The sequence below is a fragment of the Anas acuta genome, chromosome 4 (assembly GCF_963932015.1).
Source record: "Anas acuta chromosome 4, bAnaAcu1.1, whole genome shotgun sequence".
Lineage (NCBI taxonomy): Eukaryota > Metazoa > Chordata > Aves > Anseriformes > Anatidae > Anas > Anas acuta.
The window spans coordinates 33,187,443-33,200,191 of NC_088982.1; the positions used below are offsets into that span (position 1 = coordinate 33,187,443).

The 12,749-nt window shown below is 46.4% G+C and overlaps 2 protein-coding genes across 2 annotated transcripts; one reads left to right on the forward strand and one right to left on the reverse strand.

Annotated features, from left to right (window-relative positions):
* Positions 1–271: 271 nt before the first annotated feature.
* Positions 272–5,543, forward strand: EXOSC9 (exosome component 9). The gene is made up of 12 exons (XM_068680651.1): positions 272–441; positions 596–690; positions 866–985; positions 1,088–1,190; positions 1,630–1,767; positions 2,186–2,268; positions 2,547–2,679; positions 3,120–3,208; positions 3,389–3,535; positions 3,745–3,932; positions 4,236–4,314; positions 4,851–5,543. Exons 1-12 carry the CDS (start codon positions 376–378, stop codon positions 4,930–4,932), a joined length of 1,323 nt encoding a protein of 440 aa, XP_068536752.1. The 5' UTR covers positions 272–375; the 3' UTR covers positions 4,933–5,543.
* Positions 5,544–7,251: 1,708 nt separating this feature from the next.
* Positions 7,252–12,712, reverse strand: CCNA2 (cyclin A2). The gene is made up of 7 exons (XM_068680652.1): positions 12,244–12,712; positions 11,885–12,000; positions 11,338–11,561; positions 10,549–10,753; positions 9,441–9,554; positions 8,808–8,941; positions 7,252–8,359 (listed from the first exon to the last, which is right to left on the reverse strand). The coding sequence occupies exons 1-7, from the start codon at positions 12,707–12,709 to the stop codon at positions 8,308–8,310; spliced, it is 1,311 nt and encodes a 436-aa protein (XP_068536753.1). The 5' UTR covers positions 12,710–12,712; the 3' UTR covers positions 7,252–8,307.
* Between the last annotated feature and the right edge of the window lie 37 nt (positions 12,713–12,749).

Genomic DNA, 12,749 nt, shown 5'->3' on the forward strand with positions numbered 1-12,749 from the left:
CTGGCAGCACTTGTCCTCGCTCACACAAACTTGAAGCTTCTGAGGTGTGCCTCGCTTTTTAGTTTGCCTAGAGCTTTGCGTGTCAACAAGGTTTGAACAGAAAGTGTGATTAAGACATTTTCAACCATTTTGGGTGAGAAAAGACGGATTGCGGGTGCACCTCAGCCCCGCCTGAGGCGCGGGCGGGACGGGGACGCGCTGGCCCCTAGGGGGCGCCAGGCGGCTGCAGCCCGCCCAATGCCCCCCCCCCCCCATTAACGGTCGCCGCGCGCTGATGACGCTGTGGCGCTGCGCCGCCAACGGCCGCGCCTCGCGACCCAACGGCCGGGCCTCGGCACCAACGGCCGCGCCTCACGACCCAACGGCCGCTCCGCCATGAGGGAGACGCCGCTGTCCAACTGCGAGCGGCGCTTCCTGCTGCGCGCCGTGCGGGAGGGCAAGGTGGGGGCCGCCTGCCCTCACCCCTACCCCTACCCCTGCCCCTTCACGCCGCCCCGGGGCCGGCCGCCCCCGCGGTAACCGGCCCCCGCCATGCCCGTCTGTGTGTGTGTGTGACCCCCTGTCCTGTGTCTCTCTGTGTGTCCGTTCCCCACAGCGGCTGGACGGGCGGCAATGCTACGACTACCGGAACGTGCGCATCTCCTTCGGGCCCGACCGCGGCTGCTGCGTGGTGGAGCTGGGCAGGACCAGGTGGCTGCGGCCTCCCAGAGGGGCACCGCGGGGAACGGGGGGCAGGGGTTAGGGGTAGGCCATAAATTACAAATAATTTATATCGTACGGGTGGATAACGAGCCTAACTTCATATCCCTTTATGCAGAAATCTTCTGCCTAATTCTGTAGCTTAGTGGTTTGTTGCCCTCCGCAGGGTTCTTGGCCAAGTATCATGTGAACTTGTGCCCCCAAAGCCAAATCGGGCTACGGAAGGGATACTGTTCTTTAACCTCGAGCTGTCGCCCATGGCCGCGCCTGGTTTTGAGCCTGGCAGGTATGTAGTTTTCTTAAAAAGACTTATAAAAGGGCCACTGTTTAGAATCATGTAAGTGTGCAGAATAATTATATTCAGTTTGGGTTAATTTTGTTTTAACAGGCAGTCTGAGTTGCTGGTGAAACTGAACAGACTGATAGAGCGATGCCTGAGAAATTCCAAATGTATAGATACTGAATCTCTCTGCGTTGTTGCTGGTGAAAAGGTATGAAAAACTAAACTTCAAATGGTTTTAAACTAAAGGGTGTGTATAGTCAGTTTTTCAGGTGGTCTGTTTTGTTTCAAAAAACAGAAATTAAGACCTCAGGAGGACCCATCTGACTGTAGGTATTTTTAACTTACAGATCTATATAGACTTTTTGAAATAATTGGGATCCTCCACACTTGAATATTTCTTTGCAAAACAAATCTTAAGTCGTACTTAACTGTTGTGTATCGTGTCAAATTAACCATGTTTTCAATCTAGCACGCTTGGTGTCTTGCATATACCAAGCTTTTTCATCCTAATTTCTCAAGGAAAGACAAAAAGAATATACACTGGTCCTTTTTATGATTCAAAAACAGAAAGTGTCTTGAAAAGCAATAGCTTCTCTGGAATCACATTTACTCATTACCAAGCAGTTACGTTTATTTTTTTTTCTCAGGTTTGGCAAATCCGTGTGGACCTGCACCTGTTAAATCATGACGGTAACATCATTGATGCTGCTAGCATAGCAGCAATCGTAGCCCTGTGTCATTTTCGCAGACCAGATGTCTCTGTGCAAGGAGAGGAAGTGACAGTGGTAAGTCGTACTAGATGCCGGTATAGTATCTTGGGTAGCTGTTCCTTTCTGTCTGAAAGGAAGGAATTAAAGGTTTATGTAAGCAGATAAACTCCAGGATACATAGAGTTTGGGAGTGCATGTGTTCCTATTCAAAATGTAAAAGGGTAGTAAGCAAGCCTGCTGAGTGTAAAACTGTATCAACTTCAATTTAGGGCAACATTAATTGTAAAAAAATTGTGATGAGTGTGCTGAATTTGCCTATGTAGGTAGTAAACAGGATTATACAAGAAGAGCAATAAGATTGTTAATATTTAGATGATGAATGTTTGCCTTTTTTCTTGCTTGTTATATCTTTAAATACCTCTTGTGCAATACATCATTTTAAAACCAAATGAATTTTGTAAATAATTGTCTTCTGGGCTAATTCTTTTCCAAGTACTCTCCTGAGGAGCGTGATCCTGTCCCCCTGAGTATCCACCACATGCCTATTTGCGTCAGTTTTGCCTTCTTCCAGCAGGGGTAAGGTGATTTTTTTTCTTAAGTCCTTATTGACAGAAACAACTTATTGTCAGTTCTGCAGAATTAATTTTAAACATAGAGTTTTGTAGGAAAAAAAGGTGACTTGGCAGACAGATTTCTTAAAGAAATTATCAAAAGTGAGGAGCCACAGACATACACGTGTACTGTGTAGTGCTGGTAGCCAGCTGCTTTCACAGGTGATAAGAACACTTTCTTGGGGGAGTCAAACTCAGCTTCAAACTTATGTTGTTGTGTTGTATTTAAAACCTTGATTCTAGCACATATTTGTTGGTGGATCCAAGCGAACGAGAAGAACGTGTAATGGACGGCCTCCTTGTAATTGCCATGAATAAACATCGTGAAATTTGTACCATCCAGTCCAGTGGAGGGATTATGCTAGTGATGGATCAGGTAAATCTTTTCCTTGACCGGTCTTTGTCTCACGTATAAACTGCTTCCTGGCTTGTAATCTTGATATTGCAATATCCTTAATATTTTGAAGCTAAGGAAACAGCTGTCAGATTTCAATGGAAGACATCAAGTATTTTTAGACCCAGTGGAAGAGCGTGCTACTGTGCATCTGTGCTGAAGAACAGATGTAGAAAAGGGCCATTGCTTGGTCAGACAGGCATATTTTTCCCTGTGATTTGGCTGTTGGAGGCTGTAAACAAATTCAGACTGTGTCTTCATGCACAGCTAGAGGTCGTTGTAATAACCTGTTGGATCACCTCATCGTGTATGCTTTTTACTTAGATACCTAATTTTAAGTGTTACTCCTGTGATCTGTCCTACAGCTCTAGTTAAAAATCCGGTGCTTTCATCATTGTAAACTGTTGTTGTGTATATAACAGGTTCTGAGATGCAGTAAAATAACAGCTGTTAAGGTTGCCGAAATAACAGAGCTAATTCAGAAAGCTTTGGAGAACGACCAGAAAGTTAGGTGAGTGCTTTGGGAAGGGATGGAGACAAGCATTTAAGAAATATGCTAAAAATTGATGCTAACTTGTAACATGAACAGCAAATTGTTTTTCTTTAAAATTGTTTTATAGAGCAAGTATTTGTGTATTTGAACTCTGAGAGAAAACATAACCTTGAAATAGTGTCTGTTGTTATTGACTAGGAAAGAAGGTGGGAAGTTTGGCTTTGCAGAATCTATACCAAACCAAAAGATCACTGCCTTCAAAATGGAAAGTGCTGCTGTAGACACCAACAATGTGGAAGAACAAGCAGAAGAAATCATAACTAAAGCTGAGCCTCCTTCAGAAGTGTATGTTTTCTGTTTCTTGTCTGGGGAAAAAAGGAGGCTTCCCCCTCCCCGTGTTAGTCCCACTAGCAGCTAAATGCCCAAGATGTATCCCAGCTCAGGGTAGCCATATAGCCATCAGAGGGAATCTCAATACCTTATTGGTTTTGGTTCTAACTGCTTTTAGGTAACTTAATTCTTAGTATCTCCAAAATTTTTCTTAACTACTGCAGTTTTGCCACACCAATATTGCACGCTCCTGGGACAGCCCAAATTGGGGAAGGAATAGAGAACTCCTGGGAAGACCTTGAAGAATCGGAGAGGGAAGAGGAAGTGGAAGAGGAGGGTGAAGGTGAGGCTGCCACTTCTGAGTGCCAGAGAATGGAAACGGAGGACACAAGTACAATAAGCAAAGCTAAGGGTGAGTATTCATTTGTCCCAATACTGCATACACTTACAACACTACTTTGTTAATAGTCTAGAATTAAAAAGTGCAAGATGTCTCTCTTGTAGTTCTGAGTGAGAGTTGGGCTACTTTGACTTCACCTGGACAGGTCTTGTTTTCTTCAAAAGAAAACTTGTTTTCTGTACTATAGCAAGTCTGCCAGGTTAAGCACTAGCAATTGTGAGCCTGCTTTTCCCCTTTCAATATCTTTTTAGAAATGCTGTGATTATTAGCTACGGGACTTGTTACAGAAACTGATCTTCTTTTTCCCCCTTCCAGATGAACCTATTGTGCTGTCTGACAGTGAAGAGGAAGAAGTTGTCATCCTGGAACCACAGGAAGTACCAAACAAAACAAGGTAACCGTCATGTGAGATTAAGAGTGGGAAGGAGCTGGTAAGGAATGCCGGACAGCAGAACGCTGACAGTCTGTGCTGAGAACTTTGGCAAGGCCAGGAAGGGTCTCAGTTGTTCAAGGGAATTATATAGCAGGGTGAGGAGCTTTAAGTCGGGGCTAGTTTGTTCCCCTCTTGGAGGCCAGTCACCCAGCTGACCTGCAGCTGTTTGAGGTAGTCACATCTCTGTAACTGATGTTAATTCCTCCAAAGAGAATGGGAGTGTACATGTGGATTTGATTCAGCTGCTCCTTACAGGTGCTGTAGAGACTTTACAGGCTGTGCTACGGCTAACTTAAAATTGTATCTCAGAGAAGTTAGTTTTACTGCTGTATCTCTACTCTAGCCTAAACCTTCACTTGTATTTAGAACATTTTCTAGGAAGTGTTCAAACTTTGCACTGAGCATGGTGAGTGGTTGCACGGTTACAGATGCTCAACCTGTGTTCTTTTGAAATAAAACAATACGTTTATTTGATTAAAAATGTTGTTTGCTCACAGAACACAGACCACCTCGAAACAAGAAAATACAAGTAAGAAAACATTTAACAAAAGGAGGAGAAAGAAGAGAGCTGCTCGTTAAAGTCATCTCTCCTTCAGTAATGTATAATAAATAATCTCATTTGTTATTACTGAACTTATTTTTGTAGATAATCAATCTCTCCCTCCCCCCCCCCCCCCCAGTCTGGTCCTGCTTCTATGTCTATTTTATAAACTTACTGTATGCAGGTTAAAATAAAAAGTCTCTGGAAGTGAAATTCTTGGGTAGCACCTAGCTGCAGCACAGAACACCCAGGTCCCAGGTGCATAGTGTTCTGCACAAAACAGCCTCAGCAACTACTGAATTCTGAAATGAGCTGTAGCTAGTTGAGAGTTCTGTTGGTAAAAGGAATTACAGTTCTGGTTCAACGCCCTGAAGAGCTGCTTTGGATTAGTATAGGTGTTAACGCAGTGTGGAACTGTTTAGTTCCGTGGAACGGTTTTCATATGGGGGAAGTGGTGTGCTGTGCCTGTGACCTTTCCCCCGTTACTCCATACCTTAAGGCTTTGTACAAAAAGCAGCAGAAACAAAAGTGCTTGACAGCATAGGACATCTGGCCAAATCCCAGGAGGTTGGTAATGCTTTCTGTATATAGGCAACTCATACTTTTGTAAGTTTTATAAAAAGTTTAATTAAATATTACATGCAACGGACATGAATGCTTCTTGAACTATATTTAAAGACTTGTGCTGAGTTTAAAATGAGGCAAAACAGAAGAGGTTTCCACAGTAGTTCACCTGCCTGTTTTGTTTGAAGACCAAGTCACATTAGAAACGTGCACATATTTACAAGAGCAGTTAGGACTATTTTACATACAACCACTGATCTTTATGAAATACAGGCAAGAGAAAAGTTACGGTCACATATACTATATCCCAGAGTTACTTTTAGAACTTAATGCAAAAAAAAAAATTGTTGTTCCCTGCCCCTCCAGGAGCTAATCCAGTGCATTTGCTTAGTGTCAGTTCTTCCAATCCAAAATTGTTGTCAAGAGCATGAGAATGAGTGAAGATTCTCTTCTTCTGTAGCACCACTGTTCTGGTTCTGTAGACCTTAAACTTCTTCAGGAAAAAGAACGGTGTGTTTTGCCACTACTCTTTCTCTCTTCTTCATACGTAACAGCTTATACCCTACATCCGTAGAGGCTTTATTTTGAAAAGAAGCAGAGGACTTATAGGGTACAGGCAAAACACTAGGACAGCACAGCCTGGGATTTTTTGGACAAAGCTTAGTTGCAAGAGCTAGAATTTCCTTTAAAATTAGGTTTAGAAAATGAAAGCTGTAAAGAATGATATTGCAGCAACAAGAGCAGCCAATACAGATGAAGGGACATAATCACACTGGGCAAAAAGGCCAGCCTAGGACTGAGGCTTATTTTTATTTGTTAAGGCTGTAGAGGAAGCTGTGTCAGACACTGTATGCTAAAAACAAAGCTTAGGGAGCAGGGGAGGACTTTGCTCGGTGCTATGGGACACTAATTGAATGGCTTCCATCCAAAACAGAGCAAGGCAACATTTCATTAAGTAGTAAATACTAATACCATGAACAGAAGCCTTTTCACTTCAGTACTAATACGTGCTCTTTGCCAGGGTTCATAAGCGTTCCTTAAACTGTTCATCTTCCACAGTTCGTTACCAGTAGATGGCCAGCCACCATTTTAGGTTGACTTTCCAAGGTCACCAGCTGCTGTCACAGCCATGGCACACACATTGTGCTATGTACACACTCCGTCTCCTGCAAGGTTAGGGCATTTCCAATGCCAAGCACCGGACATGATACACTGTGCAGTTTTTCCCAACTAGTTTTTAGCTTTTTCCAGCAGCAAGGTACTGAACTAAGCTAACTGATGACTACTGGAGAACACAGTAGCCCAATGAAATATGGCTCTTCATTAAACATTAGAACAAAGCACACCCTAAGAAGCTAAGATTAGCCAAAGAGGCAGCCTCTGCTGCGCCCGTCTGCCTTAACCCAATGAGCGGCTGCCCCGTGGCTAGAGCACTTTTTTGCAGCTGAGTTGGTCCATGAAGGGCTCAGGCTGCAGAACAGAGGGTGGCAGGACAGCAGGGTCTTAATTACCAAATCAAGGCGTGTACATTGGCTCACCATACTGCATGCCTGTCTGCTTGATAGAGGTTGGTATTTTTCTTTAATTACTATTTTTTAATATAGCCCTCACAAACCGCTTCACACCTAAGTAGAATTCATACTACTACCATTAGGTGTGCGGATCCCCAGTGCTGAATCAACTCCTGGTTAAAATGGCACAGCTTTTAGCCCTTGCCACAGCTGTAGAAATGAATTCCAATTTAAGATGGTAGCACTAACAGTGATTTTAAGGTATTGGTAAGACCACTAATATCAGATGTAAAATTTGTTTATTTGCCAGCCTGGAAATGGCTCTGTTAAACCCACTTCCACGCATTCACTACTGTAGGTACACAAAGAACAGGGGTAGGGGCACATCACTCACTCCATTGATACAGGTTGAAGGTAGACGTCCATTTTATCTAGTGACAATTATGTGCTACTTTGCTCATGTAACAGTTCCAGTAACTAAGGAGTAAGACCAGTTGCTTTACATTTTTGCTGCACGCCACAGAGGAGCCACTCCCCAGTGAGAAGGCTGTACAGAATTTGTACCCTCCTGCATGTAGCCTGCACCCCTGAGGACATCGCCTCCTCTCAGGGGCACAGAGCAGCAGCTCACGCCCTGCAGCTGTAACGCTCCACCACCTCTGAAGAGGCGCAAGCTCAGCAGGCTGATGGCTTGAGCGCTCCTACTAGACATGGACGGGCTGGGGGGACAGCTGAGACATTAGCAGGAATGTTTTCTGCATACCCTAGTCCTAGCCGTGCAGTCCCTGCAGCAGAGCACCCAAGCAGATGAAGAGCTGGCAAGCATTAAACACAAATCACGGCACAGCCTAGGCAGTCTCACAGAAGGCACTTTCAGGGAGGTGTTCTCCTCGTAGCTATAGCATTTCTTCCAGTATTACAGCTGTCAGGCCACATTTTGGATCTATACTAAGTCTCAACATAAACTAGACAGTACAAAAATACTGCTCTGGAGTCCAAGTCACTCTTGGAAGGAGAAAAAGCCCTAGTATCATAATAATGCACTGCTAGTGGTACTGTCTAATCTCTACATAGATAAGCCGTCTGGCTTCACTTGGTCTGCATGGTTAATCCTGTGCTTGAAGACAACATTCTTATTACAACACAGCGAAGTATTTTAACAAGATTGCATGTACAAAAGATTTACATTAAAACCACATAAAACTAACTTCATAATTAAGCTCATCAGAACCTGTATTAATATTTCGAGTGATCACACCTAGAATTTTGAACCATTTTTAAAACTGTACATCATTTTCTTGTAATATACATTTCTCTAAAAGATCAGTCTCTTGATCATTACAATAAATTTAGTGTCTCTGGTGGGTCAATAAGTGATACTCCATGGTACCTAGAGAGGAGGGAAAAAAAAGATGCAGGATGTAATCTCGCTCAGGTGCTCTCTGCTGTAAAGAATAACACAGATACTGCAGCAAAGCGCGTGTCTCACACAGCACAGCCAGCAGGAAACATTTTGGAGCTCCTCAGCCACCATGCCAACACAGATCTTTAGGAGCATGAGGTACCAGCTCCTGCCCACCAGTTGCAGGAATTTCACGAGAACTCCTCTGGTGTCTACCTGACTGCTCAGGTAGCGCTTTGGGCAGTGCCTGCAGGCCTGCTGAACAGGAAGCACTGCTCGGAGAGCGCTGGGCAGAAGCCTTGAGCAGTCCCATCGCCATTTCACTTACGGAGGCCTGGTTCTACTTCAACTAAACCCCAGCCCTCGTTAGGCCATCACGTGCTAGAGCAACTCCAGCATAACTACGTGCTTCCTGCACGGCCCTACCAGTACTTACTTCGTACTCTTGTACTTTTCCCGTATGGACTGTTGTGTGTGTTGTGCTGCTTTGAGGTAGGTCCTGTGTAGGTCCATGAGGCAAGGCTTGATGTGTTCAAGGGTGTAGCCTGTCACTTTGCACAGAGATTCAGGCTGAGAAAAAAGAAAGGCAAGAGGAGCATTTGAAGATGTTTCTGTCACACAGATGAGCTGGCAGCAGTTTTCAGCTTCCTATTAAAACTGCGCTGGCCTAGCAGGTTGAGAGTGAGGCTCTGCCAAGCACCAAGTAGCTTGATACCCGCTGCTCTGACTTCAGCAGCTCCTGTAGATTTACAGCAATCCTGAAACTCTCGTATTCTTTACAAGGCAGAAGCTGAAGGATTCCTTGTCCTGCCCACTTCCTCATCCCACGGAAGCTGCTTACAGCTCTGAGGAGGTTCCCCAGAACAGCGCCTCCACAGATGCCTCTGCACTCCCAGAACGGCTCCCCCCCCTTTTTCCAATACCATGGGAAGCAATCCCTCACTAACTGGCTGCAGAGGGGCTGCGACTGCTGCAGCCCAAACTGAGCGCACAGCTTGGGCCCAGCGCTCAGAACTTTGCACAATACACCAGGCAGGCGTGCGAAGGCTCAGGGCGCAGCACTACGTACCCAGGTTTGTCCAGTGATCGTGTAGCCTGCTAGGTGAAACGCTGCAGCAGCGATAACTGACGGCAGGTATTTCAGGTAGGGATCAGCATCAATGAGAGTGAGCTCTCCTAGATACTGCAAGACAAGAGCGAGAATCGTCTGCTTCTGAAGGGAAGTAGAAGAGCATTCAACAGCTTCATTAGGACCATTAATTAAGCTTCCAGTCCTGCCACCACATGGAGGAGCAGCTTTTACAAATTTCCGCTCAGAGCTGGCCCACAGGTTTGCTCCTTTCAATTAATGCCACTACTCTCCTCAAGACAAGGTTGACACTGACAAAAGCAGGCAGTGGCACAGACCGAGAGTGAGTGCACCGAACCACCTCTGGCTCTGAGCATCTCTAAACAGCAACAAAACATGATGAGTACAATCACAAATACTTCACTTCTAGCATCTACTGTAGCCACTGTCAAACACTGTTCTCAAGCATGCTTTTCCAGCACCACATCTTCTCTTACAGGCATCTACGATCAAGAGGATCAAGAGGGAAAGGTGCAGTCTGGTCTGACCTCTGCACAATGAGACAAAGGCTTCCATTTTTAGGAGCTCTGGTACCTGCAATACAGTTAGGATGTCAGGTAACTTCAGCTGAGACTTAGTCTGTGCTCTGCTGGGAAACTGGCCTCAGGATTTAGAGCTCACTTTGAGTTAAGAGGAAAAACAGAAGTCCTTTCTGCCAAATGGGTGGGCGTGGCAATGTTAGATAGGAACGAGGGAAGTACCCGGCGAGGGAAGTACCCGGCCGTGAAACAAACCCTGGATTAAAATTCATCAATCTGGGCCTGCTCTGAGTTAGCATTCATGCTTGGGCCCAGCCAAGTGCCAGACCGCAACAGCAACAGAGCGCCTCGAACAGTAGCAACAAGACCTTTGTCTCCAGGAGTGCAGCACCACTTCTGGAGGAGCACACAGCACACTGTGCACACTCACACGTGTAAAAATACCAGATGAGAAAGTCTGGACAGAAGAACCCCGTGCCATTGGTTTCCTACAAACACAGATCCTGTGAGGTGCGTTCATGATAACGTGACTCTCAAGTTGCACAGACCAAGCTGCTAATTATGCTTACCATTGATAAACTCTCAACTTTAGCATTTGTCTGCTGATGCAGGAAATACTGAGTGAGGAACTGGTTGATTGTTGGAGCTGCCAAGTCAAATGACAAAACCTTCAAAATTAAGTGCTCCATCCTTAGAACTTGCTTCTTGTTGTAGGTGTCATCCGTGATGTAGACGAACTCTGCTACTTCAGGAGGGTAGATTTCCTCAAACTTTCTGCCATGAGAAACAGTTAAGAGCAAATATTTAGGTACTGAAGAATCAGGTAACTAGCAACATTTAATGAAAACCAGCATGGCAAATTGAATTCTGACTTGTGAAGTAGCCAGGTACAGTTACTGAGTAAGTTTACTGCACTCAGTTCAGTAGGTCTTGAATCACCAGAACTTGAAATTAGAGAGTGCTACAATAGGCTGCTTTTGTAGGACTAAGCAACTGGGGACTCAAGAGTTACTAAAACTCCAGACGAACCCATTAGAATAGTAATTGGTGCAGGAAAAATCCTATGTCTTTGTGCGCATTTCCTCAAATACCATTCAGAAGCACTTTGCTGCTGCAGCTAGAATCCTTGCATTTGCATGAATTCTTGCATCAGGCCAATCTACGCAGATATCCCAGAACCATGCTTGCAGGGCTTCACACAAGTTGCCAGGCTTTGAGGTAGAAAACTGCTGCCTTTTCACCTAGTGTGAAGCCCTCTGTATTCAACCTGACTACAAGCATCAATAATGTGAGAGCCCCAAGATTTCTGTCTGTATGAAACCAGCAGGAAGACTTTTAAACTAAGGAATTTCACTTACGATGCAAGCAGCATAGCTGCAGTACCCACAAGCTGGAGTTTTCCTCTCAAAACAGACATTGAAGAAAGAAACCTATCGATGTAGTTTACAGCTAAGTGCAGGGTTTCGTTCTGCAATTTGTATTCTTCTCCAACCTCCACCAGCCAGTCCACGAGAATAGCCCGCATGTTGTTTGTGATATCAGGTTGCTTCTTCATGTAGCCTATTTTAGGTTTGCACTTCACCTGTAGGTTTAGATGACAGACAAGACTGAGTTTGGACAAAGTGCCTGTAGGGAAACACTTATTTATGCTCCATTTACCACAGGTAAAGAGATTTTTAACAGGTCAGAAGTGAGCAATGGTAAATGCAGCATCAATTACTTCAGTTTCTGTAATCTTCCTAACTTGTGTTGAGTGCATAGCAGTCAACTGTATGATGAGAAACTGGTCTTGTGTTCACAGCAATAAGCACAGCATTTAGCTATTTCAACCAAGCTTTATTTTAGTCACTGGAGCAGTAACTAGCGTTTAGATTCCCCCCAGTAAAGAAACAGGCAGCATCTCACCTCCATTTCCCTAAGGTAGGTATGGATATCAGTGATATAGTCTGGCACATTGTTAACGTTTGTTTTTTTCTCTTCCGCTTCTGATGTTATCGAAATATCCATAATACTTGGAGAATCTACATGGAAGACAACAGCCACGTGAGAGCAGGCACCTGGCAGCGCAGGGCACTGCCCTGTCCCCAACACGCGCATGGACGGGGGCTCCACCAGCGTTTGGGCTGTCACTCAGCCGGACCGGGAGCTGGGGAGAACGTGGGGAAGCCAAAAGGCTGCTGCAGGACGCTTTGTGCTCCCCTGGGCATGAAGGGATGGGGGATGGCCCCCCGTGGCCCCCTCCCTGCCCCCGTTCCCTCACGTACCGCAGCTGAGCTCCATGGCGTTGCCCAGCGGCGCCAGCGGCCGCCGCTCCCCGAGGGCCCCGACGGCGGCCCGCAGCCCGGCACCCAGCGCTGCCTCCTCATCCTCCTCCTCATCCTCCTCCTTCCTCCGTCGCTGCGCCGCGGGGCCGCTCCGCCGCCGCTGCTCCCCGTCGGGCTCATCCCGGTAGACGCTGAAGGGCTGCGGCTGAGGCGGCTGCTGGGCTTGAGGCTGAGGCGGGCGGCGCCTGGTGCCCTGCTCCCCGCCGCCCGCCGCTGACAGCTCCCCGCCGCCGCAAAATGGCGCCCGCCCGCCGCCCGCCTGAAGCTGCGCGCCCCGCAGCGGGCCCAGCGCCACGCGGGCGGCGGCGGCGACGGCGGCAGCGGGCGGCGGCAGCGGCCCCTTGGCGGTGGCGGGGAGCGGGGGGACGTTCTCCTGGTCCTCGCGGGGCTCCTGCTCCGCCAGCATGGCGGCAGCGCGGGCAGCGGGGCGCGGGGAGCGCGGGGCG